Source organism: Taudactylus pleione, unplaced genomic scaffold (assembly GCF_031769625.1).
Source record: "Taudactylus pleione unplaced genomic scaffold, aTauple2 ptg000352l, whole genome shotgun sequence".
Classification (NCBI taxonomy): domain Eukaryota; kingdom Metazoa; phylum Chordata; class Amphibia; order Anura; family Myobatrachidae; genus Taudactylus; species Taudactylus pleione.
The window spans coordinates 13,167,489-13,194,261 of record NW_028284753.1 but is presented as its reverse complement, the minus strand read 5'-3'; the positions used below and the strand labels follow the sequence as shown (position 1 = coordinate 13,194,261).

At 44.0% G+C, this 26,773-nt stretch overlaps 1 protein-coding gene across 1 annotated transcript in view; it reads left to right on the top strand.

The window, feature by feature from the left end:
- LOC148508669 (Krueppel-like factor 5) overlaps positions 1–25,407 on the top strand; it is a 46,135-nt gene extending 20,728 nt beyond the window's left edge. Inside the window, exons 2-4 of the mRNA XM_088444283.1 lie at positions 3,133–4,018; positions 4,478–4,537; positions 20,344–25,407. Coding sequence (XP_088300409.1) covers positions 3,133–4,018; positions 4,478–4,537; positions 20,344–20,522 — 1,125 coding nt within the window. The 3' untranslated portion in view covers positions 20,523–25,407. The remainder of the gene's footprint in view (positions 1–3,132; positions 4,019–4,477; positions 4,538–20,343) is intronic.
- Positions 25,408–26,773: the final 1,366 nt, after the last annotated feature.

Genomic DNA, 26,773 nt, shown 5'->3' with positions numbered 1-26,773 from the left:
GATATATTTGGAAAAAAATGTTTTATATAATGAACAAAAAAACAGCTGTGTTAACACATTATATATATATATATATACAATTACCAATGGACTGGCAGTCCAATGGCTGTGCGCAGCACAGAGCTTGCTCCGGGGCCCTCCTTTAGGGTTCAGCAACAGTTCCCACATATACATCCAGGAGCTCGGACTTCCTTTCTTCTTTACTGATCCGGACATCAGACAGCATATCTTTATATTTTTACGGTATATAGATGATATAGTTGTTTTTTGGACTGGTATGGAACAATTGTTTCATAATCTAATTTTGTCACATAACTCTTCGGCTGCACCAGCTAAATTGACCTATTGTATACTATTAGCACTAATGAGGTCACATTTTTGGATGCCGGCTTCCCGACTGTCATATCCCGGCAAAGACATATCCCGGCAAAGACAGGCGCCGATATGCCGATGCCTGTCATTGGACATACGCCGGGAGCCCGACGCCTGGCATCCCGATCGAAGGGCGGATAGCCGTGGAGGGGGGGGGAGGGTTAGGTTAGGGGCTCCTACGGACTTAGGGTTAGGCACCCCCCTGGGAGGTTAGGTTTAGGCTAGGAGAATGGGGGGTTAGGGTTAGGCACCCCCGGGGGGAGGTTAGGTTTAGGCAGCAGGGAAGGGGGGGGGGTTATGGTTAAGGCACTTACAGAGGGGATTAGGGTTAGGTACTGTGGGGATGTTAGGGTTAGGCACCCCTAAGGGAGGGTTAGGGGGTAGAAATAGGTTAGCTAATACTTACCTGAGGACGATCAGGATTTCCACTGCTGCTGGGATGCTGGTGTTGGGATTCCAACCGAAAATCATACCGATTCCTTCATGATGCAATAGCTTTCATCTAATTCCAACAATACGTAGTTTACCTTATTCTCAGATGCTCCGTGTTTGCAGAATCGCTAGTGAGGTTACAGAAACACACAAACAGCTTGACATGATGGTAAAGAAATTCCTCGATAGAGGTTATCCCCTTAATGAATTAATTCAAGCAAAAAACAGAGCTCTGTCTCTTGATAAAATGGATCTATCAAGGCCATCAATTAAATCTTCTGACCAAAATGTGATTACATGGGTTATTAAATATAGTACCAGTAGTGAAAACACAAAGAGATCTCGCACCAACCGTATCTATTTATCTTTAGACTACCGTAATGTAATATGGGTTATATTCCCATACCCTAACACTTCATAAATATTGGCTCAAACAAGGTTATATTATATATGAAGGCGCTACCTGACAATCTTAGCATAATTGGACAAAAGCAGAGAAAAGAAAAGATCTCCGTCTGGTGCACTAAAGGGATCCCGGTAGTTAGTATCAATAACTAATTTCCTTAATAAAATATAACTTTTATTATTAACACTTAAAATTAGGTCCTAGAGAATAAAAGGCGAAATAATTAAAATGATAGAATAAGTATGTGTGATGTGTATATATATGTATATGTATACACATAAATACAAGTAGAAGGAAAAGTGGTGCTTAAAATAACACCTGTCGTTGGTCTGTTATACACATAAGTAATGTGGATCAGGATGCATATAGTGTACTGATTGTCTTTTATTATCTTTATTTATTTCTTCAGTACACTAGATGTCATAGGGAATATACTCCCAGGCACTGTTTGTGACAGTATGGTGATTAGACTAGTAGCTTTTTATTAGCAGTTCATGTCTACAACTACTGTAACAATGTAATAGATCTGAAAATTGGCTCATCCTAACCCACTACTTCATGTTCCTTCTTTACAATCCAGCCCATCTGTGTCACCCCCTCCCTTTTAGAATGTAAGCTCTCACGAGCAGGGCCCTCTTCCCTCATGTGCTTCTTCTTCCCTTACTTATACTTTAATTTACAACAGCACCTAACACTTGGTTGCTGACACCATGCTGCTTATTTAAGTGTTATGCAGCAATGTTTATAAATCATGTATTTGTCCTGCATTGTTTGTACTGTTAACTATTTTTCTTGTGTGCTCATTTGTTTATGTACTATGTAAGGTGCTGCGGAACCCTTGTGGCACCATATAAATAAAGGATAATAATAATAAAACCATGCACCCTGTGAGATCGAGCTGTCTTCCAGCAGCTGCTGCTCCTTTACCTGGCAGGGGCAGAAGGAGGGGGCTGGGAGGGAGATGTGACAGAGCAGAGGGGCTGACACTCCCTCCTGAGCTCAGTGGCTGTGAAAGATTAGCTTCCAGCAGCCGCTAGTGGGCGTTTCTGACACCGTCGCAAGAAATCGATAGGGTCAAGGAAAGCACAGCTTGGCATGATTGCATCTCATGCGACCATGCCAGCAAAGGGTTAATAACACTGTAAAGACATAATTTCAATAGTGTATACTGTATACAATTCATTACATTAATATCTCCTTTACAGCATGAGAGCTCTCTGCGTGTCAGGAGAGCTGCTGTGTTTGCAGCTGGTCAGACTTGACTTACTGTATATGTGCATTGATGTTGCCGATGTTTACGCTGCTGCACGTTGTCGGACGCATATGAGAAGACAGCAGTGGGCGTCCCTATGCTCGGTTGTGCTTTGGAAGGCATTAGCATATTTTAGCAACTGCGATCCGTGAGAGAATGCAGTTGTGATTGCATTAGCGTAAATCTCGGAATCAGGCCTACTGTCGAACTCATACCTACACTATAGTTGGTCATAAATGTGTATGCATCTATATGCTTAATATAGAAATATTGATATGATTGGAGCTGGAAATATCTTGAGATACTGTATGTGTAACTCAAAATATACACGTAAAAACAGCAGTTTTGCAGCTGTCTGTTTTGCATACTGTATGTTCAGGACATAAAAATGCATCCAGGGCTGACTGAGCTCCCATTTATGTATCATTCATATACTGTATGTTCACCCTAGTGCTAGTTGAAATACTAAATTCGGCACTGTGGGTATTCATACACTTATTCTTTAAGTGTGAAATACAAAAAAGGTGTTCTTCAGACATACAGCAAATCAGTATCCATTAAAGATGTGTAGCCGGATTATCGCTCCAGCATGTCAATGTCACAAACTGTAATTTTTCCCTAAAACTCGTAGCAGTTAAACATTGTAATGTGTATTATACTTTCTTTACAGACGAGATTGGAAATGGACAAATACCTTCTGGGTCATGCCCCTCCACTACAGATACTTGCCGACAAAAAATACAGAAGGGAGAGCGCTTCAGTTGTCGATGAATTCTTTGAAGCCGAAAAGCCGTCCCAGGCTCCATACAGTCTAAACATCAATGTAATTTTGCCAGACACATCTAACCTTCGTACAGGATTGTACCGACCATCAAGGACTTTCACTGTACTCCCACAAATAAAGACTGAGCCAGGTATTGAATACCCGCAGTCATGCTCTGCTTCCTTGACCCAGACTCTGCCAGATTTCACCAGTGTGTTTAGTATGCCCCATTCAGTGGCAGTCAACAACATATTTATAAAGCAGGAAGCACCTTCAGAAGTCCCACTGTCGACAAGCGACACACCGCAGACTCATCTTTACCATATGTCTGTAGCCAATGATGCACTAAACTTGGTCCAGTCCAATGGAAACACATCACTAGTAAATGCAGTAAGTGGAACTACCATGGCAACAGCCAATGGAAGTCCACCTTCTCTAACACATTGTACAAGGCAAAACCTTGGAAAGCAGTTCCAGTGTTTAAGTCAAGATGGTGTTCTGGTTTCTGGGCAGTTTTTCCAGTCTTCATCTGTCACTTTACCTCCTTCACCACCCAATTCTCAGCCAGGGAGTCCAGAAAACCAGCCAGAGATGATCAACACCATGTCTCCACCTCCACCATATGAGGCTACATTTGGACTCAAACTGGTACAAGCCCAACCAGTTCATACTGTGCACAATCCACTTGTGTCAGTGATACCACAAGGACAAGTGATTATGGCATTCCCCAGGTACAATCGACGAAATAACCCAGAACTTGAGAAAAGACGAATCCATCACTGTGATTATCCAGGTAAGCAAATATAAGTTGTGATGCATCTACTTCAGTCATTTATGCCAGCGCTGTATCCCGAGCATTTCTGGAGACATAGATATGCTACGGATAAAGTACAAGTGTGGGATCTTTTGATAACTCTTGCTTTGTCATTTTCCAATATAACACATAAAAATATGGTGCTAAAACTCGCAAAGAAAGGAATACAAAAAACTATAATATAAATACTGTTCCCTCTGCCATACTGCCTGCTCATACACCATCATTAGATATGGGAAACTGGTTATCCAGAAAGTGCAGAAAACCATCGAGGGACACAGAGGTATAAAGTATGGACACTATATATAGCTGTGTGCCTTGTATAGCCATACATCTGTTGTTTGCATGGCACTTGTCATCACTTTTTGTTATTAAATGAAATAGCAATTTACATTTTGTGTAACCTATATAAAGTTTTTGTTATGATTTTTTTCTCAGGCTGTACAAAGGTCTACACCAAGAGTTCACATCTCAAGGCACATCAAAGAACACACACAGGTAATGATATGTATGTAGTTCATGTTGTTTGCCCATTTTATATTAATTCAATTGTGACATAACTGTGTGCATCATCTTTAGCTATAACATAGTTTCTCAGATCTACTGTATAGGGTACCCTCTAATGTTGGTACATGTTGACCAAATATGCTCTATTGTGTATCACTTTATACTAGAGATATGTGGGTTTGGTTTTATTCGGTTCTTTTTGCCAAATTAGCGCAAGTTCGGATTTATTGCATTGGCTACCCAAAACACGTAAGAGCCAGATAGCCAATAAAATGACGTTTTTGAGATCCAAACATATCAGAGTAAAACCAAACCACTCATTTCTACTTTATACCAAGAATCTACCCCCAGGTATAAATGTATGACAAATTGAGAACCTGTTATCTTTAATATATCTTTATGTAATTTAAATATGTGGTAAAACTAATTCCACCTGTTAGACTTTTAAAATAAAGGCAAAATGCTCCCAGTAAGGGCTTGTGGAAGCTAAGGACAGAGTAATACCCCTTTCACATCGCAAACTTGGCTCTGACCCAGGATTTTGAACACGGGTCCAAACTGTCTGCGACCTGGGTCAGACCCCTTTCACACTGCACCTTCGACCAGGGTTATTCCCGGGTTGGCCCTGTTCACACTGAACCCAGGTCAGCCATACAAAACCCTATGGATGTCATTCAAAATTGACTTTTTCAGAATTACAAAGATATAATAACAAAAGGGAACACAAGAGGGGTGTGAGGACTACTCCTAGCATTGCAGGAATCATGGCTGATGGATTATCACTATGTAGCCCTCAGTTCATGAGTGTTTTTGCTTTACTGCTCTTTGATTCAGCCAGTGAGAGCATGATGCAGCTTCTGACAGCATAGTGTACAGGTCACTTCTTCATTACTCCAATTAGCCTTCACTGTAATGACAGTAGTGGTATTACTATTAACCCCCTCCAGGCTGCCAGAATACTGCCTCTGCTGTTGTCTACAGTGTGCTGCCTGTTTGTCTGGCTGCTGACATCATCAAGTGAGACCCAGGAACATCCAATCAGTGGTGTTTGCTGAGTCCCGGGTTGGATAACCCGGGTTGGGCCTGTTCACACTGCACATCAACCCAGCTTGTTCCCGAGTTCAACTCTGGTCGATTGCAGGGTTGAAATGCCGGGTCGCCAGACCCGTCAATTTTTCTGTTGGCGCATTCACACTGCACTTCGACCAAGGTCGATCCGGCAATATAGCAGGTTACTTTTGCGATGTAAAATGGGTATAATTGTCCAGGGTCCCTGCCATTATATGGGTTTTTCTTTATTGGTTATTAAAATTAGTGTTATAATGTGTCACTTAGCCAATAAGTGTAGTGTATTAGTGTAGTTAAGTGATTTCTGAAGGCAACTAGCACACAGTCATGTGACTGGGTGATTCACTTACACCCCTTTTCCACCTAAATTCCGGGTCTGACCCGGAGTAGGAACAAAGTTCCTATCTGGATCAGACCCGGAATTTTGCCGACGCCGACTCGGGATATTCCCGAGTCGGGGCAGCTCACACCGGAGTCGGGTCTGCATAGACCCAGCTTTCCCGGCGTGAAAGTGGACGCTTGGAGATGACGTCATCTCCAAGTGCCACTGAAGCCGAAGCAATCGGCCGGCTGGCAGCGCACTCCAGGTCATCGTGACCCGGAGTGCGCTGTTCTCACAGCAGGGTTTCACGGGCTACGCCCGTGTTAAACCCTGCTAGTTACCTGGGTTGGATTGCCGGGTCACTCGACCCGGCGATCCAACCCTCTCCCCTTTTACACCAGGGAGCTGCCCGGGTTAACCCTTCAAAAACCCGGGCTTTAGCTCCGGTGTAAAAGGGGTATTAGTCTGAATAAGTAGAGAGAAATGTCGGCAGTAATGATAACCTTCCAGCAACCTATATATATATATATATATATATATATATAATACAACCAAAATTACAGAGCAATAATAAGGAATGCAGCAGCAGAATTATACATTTCTTGTCTCTCAATTACTGAAGCACAGAATAATTTAGGAACATAAATGATGTAAAATCTGGTGACTTCAATACGTAGTCACAGGGGGGAATGTCTTTGATGTGGGGAGGTCTAGATTAGGTCTTCTCTGCATATTAATATTGGTAACATGTAACTTGTCACTTGAGGATCCTTGTCCAGTTTCATTACACATGAGATGTAAAGTGGACAGAGTCAGCCCTCTGATGTTATAATTGTTTTGGGCTAGACATGTGGCAATATTATATTCTGCATATTTGACCAACATACAGGGCCGTAGCTAGGGTAGTGCGGCTGGTGCCATCGCACAGGGCACCACAGGCCAGGGGGCGCTGTTTGGAACTGTCAAATTTCTGTTTATTATCACTCTCACTTATAACTTCCTCTTATTTCATCCCCAGCATCTCCTGGCCTCCCCTATCTCTTCCCTGCCCTTCTCCATGAAGCCATGACCCTTTTTTGGTTGCATTATGTCCCTTTGAAAAATGAGGGGGCGCCAATGCTCTTTCTGGCACAGGGCACCCAAAAGTATAGCTACGGCTCTGCCAACATAACTGACGACAGATGCCACATTCTTTTACATTTAAATTACAATTAAAGGTTGAGTCACCCATATTCAAAATGCTTGGGACCAGTAGTATTTTAGATATCGGATTTTTCCGTGTTATGGAATATTTGCATACCACAATGAGATTTCTAGGGGATGGGACCCACGTCTAAACACAGAATGCATTTATGTATCATATATGCCTTATACACACAGCCTGAAGGTCATTTTATATAATATTTGAAATAATTTTGTTAATCAAACAAAATTTGTGTACATACATGAAGTTAATTTGTTTTTCATATACACCTTATAAACACAGCCTAAAGGTTATTTTATACAATACTTTTAATTATTTTGTTCCTTAAGCAAAGTTTGTGTACATTGACCCGTCAGAAAGCAAAAGTGTCACTATCTCAAGTCGTGCTTAAAAAATTCTGTATTTATGAATATTTGGATATGGGAGACTCAACCTGCACAAGTAAAATAATTAACTCCATATCATACTCATTGGATGACACCTGCCACAGCTTAAACCTTAAGCATAAGCAGCATTACCCTGAAATGCATTTCAAAATATAAAACCAAAAATAATTGATGCATAATTAAATCTTACAGCCCAGGACTGCTAAACCTTAACGATACCTGCAAGTGTTAATGCTGCTATTGCTGGCTATAGAGAAATCTGATCACTCACTAAAAGCAAGAAGGCAACACTTCCTTTACCGACTGTGGCTAGTATACAACATATCCTGCTCATTAGGATAGAGCTCATCCATAATAAGTGTAGTAGTCAAACATTACTTGCAAACAGCATTGCAGAAGTCAAATCTGAATTGAATTGACCTATTATAAAAAGTTTCCTTTGTTTGCATTTATGTTTCACTGGGCATCTAACACATTGATGTCTACCCGTCTCTACACTTCACAGATTCCCCTTGATAAAAATAGAGACAGTTTGAGTCTTAAAATACTCTGCTCTTACAAACAAAATGTTGTCCTAGACAAGGACAGATATGCATCCTGGACCCTGGGAGAGTGAAAGAGAGAAGCTGGTGTTGCTCCATTGTTTGGGGTAGATCTTCCGTGGTTTTCCAAGAAGTGTGCCAGGACCTGACACAATGGGTGCTGTCCCTCCTCTGATTCAGTGCCCATTGTTTAGAATCTGGGTCTGACCTTCTTACATAGTGGCAGACAATGGTTTGGCAGGATTCTTTCTTGTTCTGAAGATAGAGTAGGGGAGGGAGCATTCCATTATATTAACCCATTATAGTTGCTGTTTCATCCAGCAATATATACAATTTATAGATATTGGGAACTTTTCAGAATAAGTTTATTCTGTGTATGTCATAATAACATAAGACACATAATGTAGCTTAAATATAAGAATAAAATATATTTACTTGTGTAAAATATCCATTGTGTGTTGGCTAATACTTAGCACTGAAAAAGAAACAATATTTACTAACCCTCATGTTCAGAGATCATGCTAACAGGTGGAGCTGTGTTTTGTATTGGACCAAATACAAAGTCGTCATTTTGGTTAGTGAAATTGTGCATGCGCATTTTTCAGTTACACTTCGCTGTCTGTGCTAGTAGAGAAGTACAGTAGAGGAAATCCTTGCATCGGGGCACCGGACTGGTGAATTGCAACTTACTGAGCTCTCTATTGCTGCCATTAGAAGTGATACAGATTTTCAGGTAGGGTAGTGCAGATAAATAGTCCCCTTAACCTTCCAGAGATATATATGTAAATACTTGAATTTTACTAACTGAGACAAAGAAGCATAGTAAAGTTAAAACAAATAACCTGCGTGGAGTTAACACATTTTTGTTAAATTTGTTTTTTGACATCAGTTATGCAGATAAAAGGAAACAGGTGGACAATGTGCAAATGGTCATTTTAAAGGGTTTCCAGTTTCAGATTACTTTAGTACTAGTAAAGGGGCCGAAACATGCCAGTTACTGTATCACTGTCCGCCCTCTCCTGGCCCCATGCAGCCACCCCTACCCTCACTGCTCCGCTATCCTCTGCAGCTCTTCTCCATCCCACCTCCAACTCTGTACTTCCTCTCTCCCACTCTGTACTTCCCCTCTCCCACTCTGCCCGCTCCTCTGGCCCATCCTGCCACACTCTCTGCAGCTCTTCTCCATCCCGCCTCCAACTCTGTACTTCCCCTCTCCCACTCTGCCCGCTCCTCTGGCCCATCCTGCCACACTCTCTGCAGCAATTCTCCATCCCACCTCCAACTCTGTACTTCCCCTCTCCCACTCTGCCCGCTCCTCTGGCCCATCCTGCCACACTCTCTGCAGCTCTTCTCCATCCCGCCTCCAACTCTGTACTTCCCCTCTCCCACTCTGCCCGCTCCTCTGGCCCATCCTGCCACACTCTCTGCAGCTCTTCTCCATCCCACCTCCAACTCTGTACTTCCCCTCTCCCACTCTGCCCGCTCCTCTGGCCCATCCTGCCACACTCTCTGCAGCTCTTTTCCATCCCACCTCCAACTCTGTACTTCCCCTCTCCCACTCTGCCCACTCCTCTGGCCCATCCTGCCACTCTCTGCAGCTCTTCTCCATCCCACCTCCAACTCTGTACTTCCCCTCTCCCACTCTGCCCGCTCCTCTGGCCCATCCTGCCACACTCTCTGCAGCTCTTCTCCATCCCGCCTCCAACTCTGTACTTCCCCTCTCCCACTCTGCCCACTCCTCTGGCCCATCCTGCCACACTTTCTGCAGCTCTTCTCCATCCCGCCTCCAACTCTGTACTTCCCCTCTCCCACTCTGCCCGCTCCTCTGGCCCATCCTGCCACACTCTCTGCAGCACTGCCCCCTCCACTCTGGCTGCATATTAACCTAACAGCGCGTCCTCCAATCCACTTCTGATCTGTTGTGTCTCCCTAGCAGTGGGAGTAGCTGGATGGGCGGCACGCATCCTGGTTCCCATACATGTAGGAGATAGGACAGACCTTACAGAATTATTATGTAGATATTATCTTTTATATGCCCTTCTCCAACTTTACTACATTCATTGTTTTGTCTTTCTGAATTCATTCTGTGCTTTTTTGTCATACCTTTATGTGACAGATAGTTCTCTATAACCCCTCAATGTTTCAAGTGAAAACATTTGTCATAACTAAGACCAACAAAAATAAACACTGCCTGATAATACAAATACAAAAATGAATATTTACCTACTTTTGAAAATGACTTTGAGGGAGATTGCAGATGGCTGTACAATGCCATTTTGGGGGCGTGGTCTGCTCCACCAAAATGGTGTGTCTAGCTCCACCTATGAGCGTATATGTTCCTAAATGCTGATAGCCTAGCTCCTCCACTGTCATTACTATATCTCTGCCCTGCCACATTGACATTAATAGATCCCCCCACACACATTTAAAAGAATAGATTCCCCCACACACACACACACTTACATGAATAGATTCCCACACACATTCACATTAATAGACTCCTTACACGCACATCACACACACAAACAAAATTACATTAATAGATTCCCACACACACAGTCTCACACACATCACATGAATAAATCCCCACACAAACACATCAAATTAGTAGATTCACACACTCATAGACACATTAATAGATGCCCACACACACACACACACACACACACACACACACACATTAATAGATCTCCCACCCCCTCTCCTCCCTCACGGCACTGACATGAATAGATTTGGGAGGAGCTACAGTGAGCTCTAACACTCACAGGACCTCATTCAGAGTCGGTCGTTGCGGCTGCACGTTCGTACGCCACCGATGTTCGCTGAACTGCGCATGTGTAAAGCTCGCAATGCGCGTGCGCAAACTTGCTGCTACGATCTGAAATTTCTCTCTCCTTGAACACAGCCAGGTCGGTAATTTCAGTGACAGATTGCGGCGTTTGTGTGTGGTAACAGGGGAAGGTGCTTGAAAACGGGGGAGTGGAGATCCGAACGCAGGCGTGCCTGACTATGCAAACGGCGTTTTATGGGAGTGCATAATTAACAAAGTAGTGTCATGGCACACGTGACATGGGTGGTTTGTACACTGACCTGATCGTAGTGCTTAAGAGAGGGTATGGTCAACCTTACGACCAGTTCCGATGGTTCCCGATGGTCTCGATTAATCCTTATATGGCCGGAGATGACGTGTAATGCGTACGAGAAGGGGGCGTATTTTTTGTCTTCCGGCCGCTTCCTCCCCTTGGTCGGCCATCTAACGATCCGATCTTAGGGACGCAACATGCGAGTGCATCATTTGCATATCCGGTCCCTTTTCCCGTACGACCTTGTGGCCGCAACGACCGACTCTGAATGAGGTCCACAGTCTCATGCAGCTCCTCTGTCTCTGTCTTCATTACTCCGGCGTTGACTCCTCCGTTATCACAGGCTGGCCAGGGAATGCTGGGAGCATCAGTCTCTCCCAGCAGTCTGTGTGCAGGGGAAGGCATGCCCAGGAGACCTCCGGGCCAGTAGCAGCCACACTACTGACTCCCTGCACCAGGTGAGTACGCCCCTGTGTCTTTACACAGTGAAGCTCAGGTCGTGCCCCTTTGCCCCTGGACTTGCGCATGCTCAGTCCAGATTTTTATACAGGACTGAGGGAATGCAGGGGATTCAGCCTACTTTGCAGGGTGGCGGGAGCTACCACCTTAATTTGGGAGACTCCCACGAAATGCGGGAGGGTAGGCAACTCTGAATTAACATGCAGACACTCCAACTACTCCTGGACTTCCCACTTGCAGTCACCCAGTGTTGAACTAACTAATTGAAGAGAAGAAGAGAGTTTTTAACACAGTCAATGTTAAATTATAAATTATCTGCAATCATAAATTACATACAGGGGCGTATTAAGAGAGGAGGGGCCCCGTGTTAACTCCCCGTCTGCTGCGCACTGACAGCCTCAGTAGACTGAGGGCACTAGTTTGTGCCCAGAGGCTACTGCACATGCGCAGGTCACCGTGAAAATGTCAGAGCATCCATTTTCCTGGCGATTTCCCTACTGCACAGAATGCTGGGAATATGGCTGCGACGGCCATTTTCCAGGTGTTTTGTGTAGCGCCTCTCCAGCCGACGTGGGACTTCGGAGAGGTAAGTATGACAAAGTATGGGTGCAGGGTGTGCGACCCCTCCTGGACCCAGGGGCCCGTGTTCACCGCACACCCTGCTCCCATTATAGATACATCTCTGATTACATAGGAAGTCCAGGAGAAGATAACTATGTACCTAGTGGAGGGGGTCATGTTGGAGGGTCTGTAACATTGCATGAGGGCATGTGCAAGCTACTCTATGAAGTACTCTGAAACTCCTATGAATGCTGTAATATATTCTCTTTTCTTATATCAGTTTTGGTAAACTTGACTTCAGTACTCCGCATGGGTACATATGTTGTGGATCTCCTACTAGGAAGACACGTGAACATATCAAATTGAGTGAAAAGATGATAAAACCTTCTTTCCTCCTGCATGAATCCACAAAACATGCCGCTTTTATAATGTTTGGGTTACTTTGCATGGCAAACCTATGAGATGTTTGTAATGGTAAGAAACAAAATGTTATCTACATTTTTGAAGGGGACCCATTACCTTAGCAAGCTGACGGCTGTTTCCTTTCCTCTGCTACGCGCTGCTCTGCACTTCATGATGAGAGAGGCAGAGTGTTGGAATTCCCATACCCTCAGGTAGAATTAAGTTTCAGCGCCTTAGGTTACTGTCTCAAATCTGGGAAGATGGTGGTCAGATAACAGTGTAGTTGCTACTTGTACTTCTCTGGGGCCCTACTCCCCACTCCAGTATATACTGTCAGCAGCGTTCATTATCCTCCATGTTAACTGTATACATTGGAAAGGAGAATAGGGTAGCAAAGTACATGTGACAGATACACCGGGCTGAGCAGCTGTTGCCATAATGTGCACCTTCCGCGGATAATTGCCACTCCGGAGCAATTTAATTAGTAGGGATTACCCCGTGCATGAGCCCCCACAGTCAGACTAAACCTCGCAGCTCATGGAGGTGTAAGGTAAAGTCCTCGGAAAAACCACCAAAACAGGTTTGCGTGCAGGGAAAAAAACCATTTATTCCGCAGTTTCAGCTCCATCCTGAATATGGACACAACAGAGGGGAGCAGAACCTAAAGCAATATTGGTGGCAGCCGCACAAGACCCCGTCAGACCCCTTTCATATTACCCCATAGTTATGCCTGGGTTATCTATCTATTTATCTATCTATCTATCTATCGATCTGTCTGTCTGTCTGTCTATCATCCTTCTGCTGGGTATACACTTTGACGTCAGAGCAGCTGTTTGGTAAGCTATACACTCTTACCATTCAGCTGCTCAATGTGTCTGGGCTTTCATCACAACTGGGCGGGTATTTAAATTCGACTGCCCAGTTGTGTTGTCAGTGTCTCCGGGTCCCTGCATATGGGCGGTCTTTGGTAGGGGTGCAGAGAGGTGGGGGAGCGGATACTAATTGGAGGGGCCTGGCAGGGACCCGGGTCTGATGTTGCCCGTCCTCCCTCTTACCTGTCAGCAGTCCAGCAAACGCTATTGTGAGCTGTGCTGTAGTGGGAGACCGGGAAGATTGCTGCTTCTGCTGAGCAGCAGCAGTCTCCTCTCCTCTGCCTGTGGGGGGGGGGGAAATCACACTGATAGCGCCCCCCCTGCATATGCACCGGGTATAGGGGCACACAGCTCCCCCCTCCCCAGCGTGCAGCGCCGTGAAATAGGGTATTTCATTTTTTCTAAAGGGGCGTGGCCATGCACCCTAATCAGTAATAGAGCCCAGGCTGGCTCTTAATGGCCCTGGTCGGCGGGTCACCCATTCACACAGTCAGATGCAACTATATAGTTACAGATATATCGCCATCGGCTGTCTGGAAGGGCCGACCTGATATGTCATATAGGGTGTACACACCCACTGATGCACTCACGATATATCTCTTGTCAGAAGAACAAAACATATATCGCCAAGTGTGTACCCAGCATTAGTGTAGCTTGTAGCTGATAATTATGTTAAATCTTGCTAATGAACCTTGGGTCTGGTGCAAAGATTAACACCAGTTGACTGTAATTACACCCACATTACACCCATTTTGTGCACAAAGATGTGCACAAAACAAAATGTAGATATGTGCCCATATGTAAAGATGTACCCATCTTTGCAATTATGCCATACACATGGTTTCAAAACAGCCATCATTATCCTTGGTGCAGGAGGTCTACCTGATAGTGGGTGTCTTTACATATAAAATAAAGATATTTTTGTATGTCTTTACACATATGCAGATCTATACATAGCTGAAATTCAGTTAACATGCCATTGCTAAAGTCTGCATATATGCAAACATACCCTTACCACCCAGTTATAGGACTGTACAGTAAGTCCCTTCATCCGAAAAATGGAGATGTAACTCTAAATTAATCATAGGGGTTTATTAACTAAATGGCGGCTTTTCAAAGCAGCCAATTATCAGCTTTGTTGCCTGCAGATTTTAAAACAGCAATACTATTAATGCAAAGCCAGGTGTATTTTAAGAGTTTTGCATTTTTGTTGGCAAAAATGCAGCTAACTGTTGCCTTAGAAAAGCTTCTGTTTAGTAAATAAACCTCATAGTTGTATACCCTCAGGTCCAAAGCAAGCGCAGTTCAAAAACACTCAGGATCCACATAAAGAACTGACTTGGCTAAAGTGCAGGTTTTTAGAAATGGAGTTTTTGCCCATAGCAAACAATCAGATGCTAGCGATCATCTTCAAGAACAGGGGCTCTTTGTTGTGCTGCGACTCGCAACATCCCCCGCAGACTCTGCACTGGCTTGGGTGTGTGGGGGACGTTGCTACACCACTGCAACTGTGAATGCACTGCAACTGTGAACACTGGGCCTGATTCAGAGCCGGACGCTCTGATAAGATCGCTTGCTCTGAATCAGATCATTTTTTTTTTTGGTGCGGTCTCCTGGCTTCACATAGCTGTGGGTGACCACCCACAGCTATTGAGAGCGGCCAGGTGATGGTCGCGATGGTCTTGACCATCGGGGCTTGCGACGAGACCCTTGTGGTAGGGTCTCGTTCCCGCAAGCCCTAGTGAGCTTCTGGATCTTAATGACTCCGGAAGCTCACCACTGACATCACTCGTGATGTCAGTGGGGCCGCCCCCATACGGCAGGAATTCCATCGGGAACGCCTCCGTTTGGCCAGCCACCCCCCCCTGCCCACCTCCAAAACGTGGTGAGCTGTGGATCAACATCGACAGCCGTCCCCTTTTGGTGTGAGACCCGGAGCGACTGAGCGCCCGTTGCTAGCCGGGTCTCACGCATGCGCACTTCGGAGCCGGCTCTGGTGTGCGCATGCCCAGTGGACAAACATTGACACACTCGCGAGTGCATAGCGCTTGCGAGTGGGTCTGAATCAGGCCCACTGATTGCTTCAGAGGCCAACTGGGAACCAATGATGTAGTGTGCGGGTGACGTCGTGATGTCACACGCGATGTTAGATCCAGCAGTCAGCGGGAGTGACAGCAGGAGCGGTGCACATAGTGAAGCCCAGCGTGAAGTCAGGTAAGTACTGGTTGCACTGCTTAAGGGGAACAACTACAAGGGCACTGCATATGGAGCACAAATCCAGGGGGCACTGCATAATGGGCACTACTACAGGGGGCACTGTATAATGGGACTACTACAGTGGGCATTGCATAAGGGACACTACTACAATGAAGCACTGCATAATGGGCACTACCACTGGGGGCATTGCTACTGCAAATGTCATACCATAGGCGTGAGCATAAAAATGGGGCATGGCCTTGTGATCGCTAGGCTGCGCCCCATTTTTGCTTGCACGCCTTCAGTGTGCTCATGATATCGGCTCTTCAACTTGGCTATATTTTTGGGAGGCTCTTTACCTCTGAATGGTTGGCCACCCCTGTTCTAGAAGGTGCTAGATAAATGATAAGTGGAATCTGAAGCTATGGGCAACAACTCCGCTTTTAAAAACCCGCACTTTAGTAAATATACCCCTAAATCACCCTCATTGTGTCTTAGGGTAGAAATAAATGTGTGATCTCTCTCTATAAATACTGGCCTAATTCAGTTCTGAAGTTGTATTTAAATAGTTTGTTTGTTACTTTCACTGTGTTTGCTTAAATACTGTACTGAATACAGAAACAATATAGGGAATTCCATCATTCAATGTTCAAATATTTGCCTTTCTTAAGCTAATACTGTTGCATGCAGTAGCTGTAGTTTGTGCACGTACAGTATGTGTATATATATATATATATATATATATATACACTGTATATATATATATATATATATATCTGTTCTTGCAGATATCATTTACTTCCTTGTATACTGCATTTATTGTGTTTGGGGTTGGTTCTGTGGGTAACCAACACATGCAAGGAATCCAATGCACAATGCATCAGGTAGCAGACAGGACAAAGCACATCGGCTGCATTTGAAATATTTAGCCGCCATTCCCTACGTTCCCTGTGCACTCCCCCCAATCCAGCCAGCCAGCCTGCCTTCCCTGCCCGTCTTCCACCCCAGTCCAGCCAGCCTTCTAGTCTGGCCAGCCTTCCATCCCTGTGCCCTCCCCCAGTCCAGCCAGCCTGTCTTCCCTGCCCTGCCCCAGTCCAGCCAGCCTTGCCTGCGCCCCACACAGTTATAATAACAACTGCCCCTGCAGCCCAAACGTTGAGAATTTTTAAACTGGTTTATGCACCAGTTGATGCCCCCCCAAAGTAGCTCCACCTATATTATCCACAGCTCCATCCACCTCTGCCCCTGTCTATTTTGTCTGACCGGGCCCCACTATTTCTGATGACAGCCCTGAACACATATAAATGTAAATGAAAGGCAGGCATATTATTTGTACTTCATTAAATAGGTGTCAAACCCCAATAACTGTAGTGTTCACTGATCTGGGGTGACGTGGGAGCTTCTGAGAAAGACCTAAAACCACTATTGTCCTCCCAGGCCCATTGTCAGCTAGGATGTAGTCATGTGCCGCCGCTCACAATCCCGACATCGGAATGCCGGCTAAGGATTTATGATAGGCATCGAAATACCGACGCCTATCATAATCCCGACGCCGGAAAGCCGAGGACGCCATCCCGCACGAAGGTTGGTCTGGGGTGTCTATTAGCATTAGCGGCGGGGGGGAGGGTTAGGATTAGGGAGTCTAACGGGATTAGGGTTAGGTTTGGGGGGGGGCAGATTAGGGTTAGCACCCCTAGGGAGAAGGGTTAGGCACTGGGGGGGAGGTTAGGGTTAGGCACCACTACGGGAGGGTTATGGTTAGGTGGGGGACAGGGGAGAGTTAGGGTACTTATCTGCCCCAGTCGGGATCTTGATCCTGTCGAGCATCCGCTGTCAGGATTTGAACCGGCTAAATAGCTGCCGGCATTTCTATACAGTCTTGATAAAGGAGGTTCTCTCCGAAACGTTGATTTCATCATTGTAGCTGCTTGAAGTTATTTGCGTCTCTGAGTGCCTTTCCATTTTTCACCTTGAATATATATATATATATATATATATATATATATATATATATATATCTGTTCTTGCAGATATCATTTACTTCCTTGTATACTGCATTTATTGTGTTTGGGGTTGGTTCTGTGGGTAACCAACACATGCAAGGAATCCAATGCACAATGCATCAGGTAGCAGACAGGACAAAGCACATCGGCTGCATTTTAAATATTTAGCCGCCATTCCCTACGTTCCCTGTGCACTCCCCCCAATCCAGCCAGCCAGCCTGCCTTCCCTGCCCGTCTCCCACCCCAGTCCAGCCAGCCTTCTAGTCTGGCCAGCCTTCCATCCCTGTGCCCTCCCCCAGTCCAGCCAGCCTGTCTTCCCTGCCCTGCCCCAGTCCAGCCAGCCTTGCCTGCGCCCCACACAGTTATAATAACAACTGCCCCTGCAGCCCAAACGTTGAGAATTTTTAAACTGGTTTATGCACCAGTTGATGCCCCCCCAAAGTAGCTCCACCTATATTATCCACAGCTCCATCCACCTCTGCCCCTGTCTATTTTATCAGTACCGGGCCCCACTATTTCTGATGACAGCCCTGAACACATATAAATGTAAATGAAAGGCAGGCATATTATTTGTACTTCATTAAATAGGTGTCAAACCCCAATGTTCACTGATCTGGGGTGACGTGGGAGCCTCTGAGAAAGACCTAAATCCACTATTGCCCTCCCAGGCCCATTGTCCGCTAGGATGTAGTCATGTGCCGCCGCTCACAATCCCGACATCGGAATGCCGGCTAAGGATTTATGATAGGCATCGAAATACCGACGCCTATCATAATCCTGACGCCGGAAAGCCGAGGACGCCATCCCGCACGAAGGTTGGTCTGGGGTGTCCCATTAGCATTAGCGGTGGGGGGGAGGGTTAGGATTAGGGAGTCTAACGGGATTAGGGTTAGGTTTGGGGGGGGCAGATTAGGGTTAGCACCCCTAGGGAGAAGGGTTAGGGTTAGGCACTGGGGGGGAGGTTAGGGTTAGGCACCACTACGGGAGGGTTATGGTTAGGTGGGGGACAGGGGAGAGTTAGGGTACTTATCTGCCCCAGTCGGGATCTTGATCCTGTCGAGCATCCGCTGTCAGGATTTGAACCGGCTAAATAGCTGCCGGCATTTCTATACAGTCTTGATAAAGGAGGTTCTCTCCGAAACGTTGATTTCATCATTGTAGCTGCTTGAAGTTATTTGCGTCTCTGAGTGCCTTTCCATTTTTCACCTTGAATATATATATATATATATATATATATATATCTGTTCTTGCAGATATCATTTACTTCCTTGTATACTGCATTTATTGTGTTTGGGGTTGGTTCTGTGGGTAACCAACACATGCAAGGAATCCAATGCACAATGCATCAGGTAGCAGACAGGACAAAGCACATCGGCTGCATTTTAAATATTTAGCCGCCATTCCCTACGTTCCCTGTGCACTCCCCCCAATCCAGCCAGCCAGCCTGCCTTCCCTGCCCGTCTCCCACCCCAGTCCAGCCAGCCTTCTAGTCTGGCCAGCCTTCCATCCCTGTGCCCTCCCCCAGTCCAGCCAGCCTGTCTTCCCTGCCCTGCCCCAGTCCAGCCAGCCTTGCCTGCGCCCCACACAGTTATAATAACAACTGCCCCTGCAGCCCAAACGTTGAGAATTTTTAAACTGGTTTATGCACCAGTTGATGCCCCCCCAAAGTAGCTCCACCTATATTATCCACAGCTCCATCCACCTCTGCCCCTGTCTATTTTATCAGTACCGGGCCCCACTATTTCTGATGACAGCCCTGAACACATATAAATGTAAATGAAAGGCAGGCATATTATTTGTACTTCATTAAATAGGTGTCAAACCCCAATGTTCACTGATCTGGGGTGACGTGGGAGCCTCTGAGAAAGACCTAAATCCACTATTGCCCTCCCAGGCCCATTGTCCGCTAGGATGTAGTCATGTGCCGCCGCTCACAATCCCGACATCGGAATGCCGGCTAAGGATTTATGATAGGCATCGAAATACCGACGCCTATCATAATCCTGACGCCGGAAAGCCGAGGACGCCATCCCGCACGAAGGTTGGTCTGGGGTGTCCCATTAGCATTAGCGGCGGGGGGGAGGGTTAGGATTAGGGAGTCTAACGGGATTAGGGTTAGGTTTGGGGGGGGCAGATTAGGGTTAGCACCCCTAGGGAGAAGGGTTAGGGTTAGGCACTGGGGGGGAGGTTAGGGTTAGGCACCACTACGGGAGGGTTATGGTTAGGTGGGGGACAGGGGAGAGTTAGGGTACTTATCTGCCCCAGTCGGGATCTTGATCCTGTCGAGCATCCGCTGTCAGGATTTGAACCGGCTAAATAGCTGCCGGCATTTCTATACCATTCCTGTCAGCTGCAGTTCAGTGAAGAGATAAAAAACATAGTGCTCTGGGATCCCCAATTAACAGTTGTCAATCATCTTATTTTACTTTATTTTTTTTAAACATACTTAAAAAAGTGACTCTTTGGAAAAACTGAGGTAGAAATGTATGTAGACGTGTACGTACTAGAGAAATGTGGAAAAGGAAATGATTACTGCGAGCTGACAGAAATGCATACTGAGAGAAAGAGCAGAAAGCAAATACTGTTAATTACACCAAAAAGTTAGCTCTTCTAAGTTTGTGATGCAATTCCAGAACCTTGTCATTGTTGGAGTAATTACAGTAATTGTATTAATTGTCAACATTTCATTATTTTGGCAGGTGAGAAGCCATATAAATGTGCCTGGGAGGGCTGTGACTGGCGATTTGCCCGTTCTGACGAGCTGACAAGGCACTACCGTAAGCACACAGGTGCCAAGCCCTTCAAGTGTGCAGCCTGCGGACGCTGCTTCTCTCGCTCGGATCACCTTGCTTTGCACATGAAGCGACATCAAAACTAGGCCTTAAAACTTTTCTAATGAGACAGTATATTGTAAATAGATATTTTTTAAAGGAGTGATCTCAAAGAACAATGTGACTAAAACTGACCGAGTGAATAAAGTCTCAACAAAAACAAAACATTTAATTACTACATCAATGAGATTGATTAAACATTTTTTCAGAAAGCCTAGTTTCAATGCGGAGACATGTAATATAGATTTCCTATAATGCAGTATGTTTAGTTCCAGTATAGAACGCTGTCTTCTACTTGTGGATACTTCTGACACCGTAGTAGAGAATTTAAAAAAAAGGTAGCATCATCAGCCAGGTATTCATGACACATAAATACAATGGGTTTAAACAAATGCTTCCAGTTTAAGTCTACTGCAAACAATTACGATCTTCAGATTTAGGAAAGCAATAATTTGTTCATTGGGTAATACTTCTGGAAGACTGTGAGGCTGCCATTTGTGTAAGGAAAAAATACACAACTTCAGTTTATGGAACAGACTATTCCCATGAAATGCAATCTATGCAATGAGCAAGGTTACTTTCTACAAATAGGGCTGTGAAATAGCAAAGTATGATCTGATTTATGACAAACGAATCTGCTATCAACCAGAAGAGAAACACTGAAGCTGGTCGTGTCTATTAATGTTTCCACTGAACTGGGCAACAATGGATTCTATAGAGTAAGATTTTCCTTCTAAGCAAGAACAGATGAGTCTCAATTCACAAAATAAGTGAGACCTGTTATTTCACATCAATCTCAGAAAAGGCTGTTGCACATAGGAGGTTTTTTTCCACCTCTGTGCGTATAAAACCAGTCATAAGTGACGATGAGCAAAACTATCACCTGACTTGGTAATACTGTTATTTAGATGGTACATCACTGACAAGGAATCCATTTTCTGCACCATGAACAAAGAAGTTCTTTGCAGTACTATATATTGTATATATGCTGTAAAGTTGTAGAACTTTGATGCAAAATAGTTTTAGGGAATATGTGTAAAATCAAAGCGAACATGTCTAAGGATAGTAGTGGAAAATAATATGCAGTTGTTATGTTTTTTTGTGATATGTATACATTATGTATTCATGTGTAAATATATATGAACAAAGCAGTCAGGTTGTGCACCAGTTGTAGGTAAAGGGACCCTGCTTCATGTTAATTCTGTTATGTTGTCATTTCCCATTAATATTAGTTGAATATACTCAGTTTGTAATAGCCAAGTTTGTATAGAAAAGATACTGTAAATTTTCAGAACATTGGGCCTGATTCAGCAAATTCCCAATTATCGCACACAAGCCGCCGTATGCCTCAGCCGGATTGGCAGGCAGAGGCGTTTATGGGGCAGTGTGGGGGCGGTAACGGCCTGTCCATGGACACAGAATCCTGACTTTGCAAGCTGGTCAGCCTGCGTAAGCTGAGGCTTACTCAGATGGCCAGCGCCATCCAACATCGTGACTATCGTGATCCCGGGCTGTGACCTCGGTCATGGCACTGGGATCGCAGAAGCAGCTGGTGGTGTCAGACACCTCTTGCTGCATTTGCATTTTAGCAAGGATGGAACTGCAAAGCTGCTTGTGTGCGGCTTTGTAATTCTGTCCTCTGCTGAATCAGGCCTATTGTTTCTCAAATTCAGGAAAGTGCATTTAACCTCTACAAATCAACCAATGTTACTATAAGAGAAAGGGCACATCTAGTTTATTCAAGTGAAAGTACCTCCTCTTTTACCACTGAGTGATGTGGATTTATTCTGTCATTTGTGAGATGTGCCGTAACATTTGTATTAAAAGCATACTAGTGTAGTTATTGGTCCTAACAATCATAGCAAAGCCTGCATTTAGTTGAAATGAGAAAAGCATTATAAGAACAATAATTGTCTGAGGACACCAGATACAGACAGTAAGAACTTGAAAATAAGGATTGGGTTCGGGATGCCGATGCTCGGGATCACTGGCATCCTGACAGGGCAATTTTTCTGGTAAAATAGGTTTAGGAACTGTGGGTGGAGCTACAAATAAACAAATATATTTATATATATATATATATATATATATTATATATATATATTATTTAGAAAAGAAGACACTCAAAACAGCCTTTAAAATAAAGCTTATCTTATGGAAAATACATTTTGGCCCAGGACATTACATCATGGTTAATGAGTTCCTGTTTGTTCCTGCTGGAAAATAGCATTGCCATCACCTGTCAATAAGTGTCCTACCTCTAGTCCTCCCTCCTCGCACCCTAAACCTAACCTCCCCCCTAGTGCTTAAACCTAACCCCCCCCCAATGCCTAACCTTAACTCTCCCCCTAGTGCCTAGCACTAACCTCTAACCCTCCCCCTAACCCCAATACTTACCGTTGGGATGCCTAAGGTCGGGATGCTGACGCCAGGATTCTCACTGGTGTTGGGATTCCGGCGCTGGCATTGTGAGCGCCTGCATCCTTGCTGTCAGGGTTTCAACTACCTCCCAAAAATAATGCTGATAAATCAAAGAGTCCGGAAATGCAACACTTAGGGATTCCTGTTCGTACATTTAAAAGGGCACAATGTATATATTCTGTTTGTCAACCATAGACTTGGAATTTTTACAATACATGTTCGGTCTATTACTCAATGTACTCAATGCATTTGTAGTGTGATGCTGCATAATTCAAACACCACATTGGAGCAGCCCTTATGTGTGATCTGTTTTCTTCTATGCAACAATAAACTGATCGTTTTGATTTGTTATCGGAAGTCATTTTCTATGACATTAGGTCCAGTTGCTTGAGGCTATATCTATGAACATCATTTTGATTAGAATTCTTCACATGAATATCTTAATTCACCTTATTTATATATGTATACTACCTGTATATTTAGAGAAAATTGAATGCTATGAGTAAAATGTACAGACAGTAAGCTTGCGGATCTCACTAGATGCATTTACCTTGATGTTCAGCCTCTGCAGGCGTGAATAGGTGTAAATAAGGTAGTTTAGTCTGAATTATGATCAAGGATCAATGTTTTCTATTTTTACCATAACATGAATGATATTACATATTAAAATGTGAAATGTCAGTTCTGTACCCAAACATGCCAAAGAGTTTCAATTATTATTGTGCTTGATAAACAGAGTTCTGCCAATCCCTTCTATTAGAATTCTTGTTGTGGATCTGCTTCTGTTATACCCGTAACAATACCCTTGGTCAATATCAGAGATGTAATTTAAAAAGTTATTTCAATTAGAATCTTCTGAAACTCACATGCTCTTTATAGTGAAACATAATGCCTATTTTATGTATATATATTTTTATAAATTGAAATATAAATTTTTTTTTATATATTGAATAAATATATAAATGCTGAATTTTGTTGACTTATTTATCTAGATTTTGAGGAATGAATACATTAATACATGTGTATGAGCCTTACTCAGCAGTGCACGCTAGTGTCGGCGGGGAGGGGGCCGCGATTGCCTCCATTTCCCGAAACGGCCATGTTGATGCCGTTGAGGGGGAGGGAAGAAGCCGGGATCTCCGTCGGCTGATGGAGACCTTCTGGTTTCTTCCTCTCATCTGCGGCGGCCGGCTGCAAGACCCCATGGGTCACCTTAGCCGGCTGATGCTCTGCAAAGTATACCATGCTGCGTTGAACAACGCGGCTCGTATACGTAATACAGCAGGAGGTGTGACGCCTGCTTGCGAGCAGCTTTGTAATTCCGTCCATAGCTGAATAAGGCCCTATGTACACCAGGAGCAGTAAAATCACAAGTTCCAAAAATAACAGTAAAAATCCTTTTATCACACGTTATATGATATACAGGCAGTTCCCATGTATCACCACTTGTCTGAAAAGTGTCAGGTTCACAATCATTCACAATTGTTATAAGAATTATACACGCACAAATCACAGGACTTTATTTGAATAGTTGTGTTGAAATGTTTTCTGTAGACTCTTTGCTTGAAACAAAAGAGACAGAGTAGTGCATAAAAATAAATCATCTGCTACAGTCAGAAATTAATACATTCAAATAAACTTCATTTTCTGGAGTTAATATGGGTTTAAAGCTTAGATGCCTCACATGAAAAAATATATGTATGTACTAGGTTTGCAAATAATTTTCCACTAAGCTTTTGTGACTTCCAAATAAATAATTAATCTACAAACAATACTTAAAAAAAGACTGATACTATAAAATAGTACATCTCAGACGCCTCTAGTTTACAATTGACTATGGGCCTGATTCAGCAAGGATCATCATAACTACTAATACACACGCAATCGGCCGATAGTTGCGTACTGCGCATGCATCATAGTGCATGTGCGCAAACCAGCCACTGCAATCGGGACTGTGATCGCAGTGACTACGCAGACCCTTCGCAGAGTGATTGACAGGAAGTGCCGTTTGTGAGTGGTGACGGAGTGTGGTCAGAGAAATGCAGGCGTGCCAGTGCGTTTGAACGCCGTTGCATGGACGTGCATAAATTATCCACTCCGATGCCTTACGCAGCCTGAGTATTCGTAGCGTGCGATGAGGATAGCAATTCCTGAGTAAGGTCAGAGCTTGTGCAAGTGTGCGTGAGGCTGCAATGGTAATCAATGTTACTGATGGTTTCGCAGTCTTGCTAAGTATTATGGATGAGTGTAAGGTAAAGTGGGTGTCCTTATATATCGCAATGGATGAGCATACTATCGCAGTCAGACTGCGTGCGTAATCGCTATTGCAATCGTAGTTGCGATCCGTAATGAATCAGGCCCTATGTGATTGATGTTTGATGTTGTACCTTGCTTCCTTGTATTGAAAGTTTATGCAAGCTGAAATTTTGTTAGTTTTCTATCACTTCTCTATACAGTGTTTGATATATTAGATCAATTATTGTGTGTAAATAAATGTTATTTTTTAATAATTTTATGTGTCTCGATTGATTTAATTTCTTACACAAAACACACAACACCCGCACAGACTCAAAAATTTAGAAATTTTGAATTTCATAGGCTCTTCCCTATTGTCCTATATTCTTATATGTTTTATTTATCAATATATATATCTCTCATATTATTAGGGAGGTGCACCCAGGAATAAAGTAAATATACTGAAAAAAGAAGAAGACAAAAGTATTCCTACATAGGGCACTCATGAGCCACAGATTGATATCTAATAATGATGTTTTTATATCATTTAAGGATTCAACAATTTTCTAAAATTTTACTTTTATTATTGCAATTAAAATATTACCAGCGAAATATCAACAGTTAACATACACAAACATTAATAAAGAAAATTATTTAAAAGAAAATGTATTGCCTATAATTATAGTATAAATCATTCCCATATATATTGGGCAAAAGTTGTTGTCATTACATTCAGGCCCTCATTCAGAGTCGGTCGTTGCGGCCGCTCGGTCGTACGCCACTGATGTTCGCTAAACTGCGCATGCGTAAAATTCGCAATGCGCATGCGCAAACTAGCTATTACGATCAGAAATTGCTCTCTCCTTGAACACAGCCAGGTCATTAGTTTGAGTGACAGGATGAGGCGTTTGTGGGTGGTAACAGGGGAAGGTGCTTGTGAACGGGGGAGTGGAGATCCGAACGCAGGCGTGCCTGACTATGCAAACAGCGTTCTATGGGAGTGCATAATTAACTAAGTAGTGTCATGGCACATGTGACATGGGAGGTTTTTACACTGACTACATCGTAGTGCTTAAGAGAGGGTATGGTCAACTTTAAGCTCTACGAGCAGCTCCGATGGTTCCCGATGGTCTCGATTAATCCTTATATGCCCGGAGATGACGTGTAATGTGAACGAGAAGGGGGCGTATTTTTAGTCTTACGGCCGCATCTTCCCCTCGCTCGTCCATCGAACGATCCCACCTTAATGACGCAACTTGCGAGCGCTTCATTTGCATATCCGGACCCTTTTACCTTACGACTGTGCGGCCGCAACGACCGACTCTGAATGAGGTCCTCAATGTGCCACACTGTTATGGTCAAACGTGTAATATTTCCTATAGAGGGTCCTCTTATTAGGATAATAGATCCACAACGATCATTATTTATTATGACCAATATAGCTTTACCAAAAGGATCATAAGTGTCATTACATTCAATAATCCCACTAGATGGTTAGATAATTCTGTTCCTAAAGTGTCATTATCACAACAAATTATTCAGAGACACTGAACTGATTGGGTTCAATCTAAAATGTTCTGTTGCTGCCTTATGGCATATATACCACTGTATTAAATCCAGCCCTGAGGTTATCTTTCCTCAT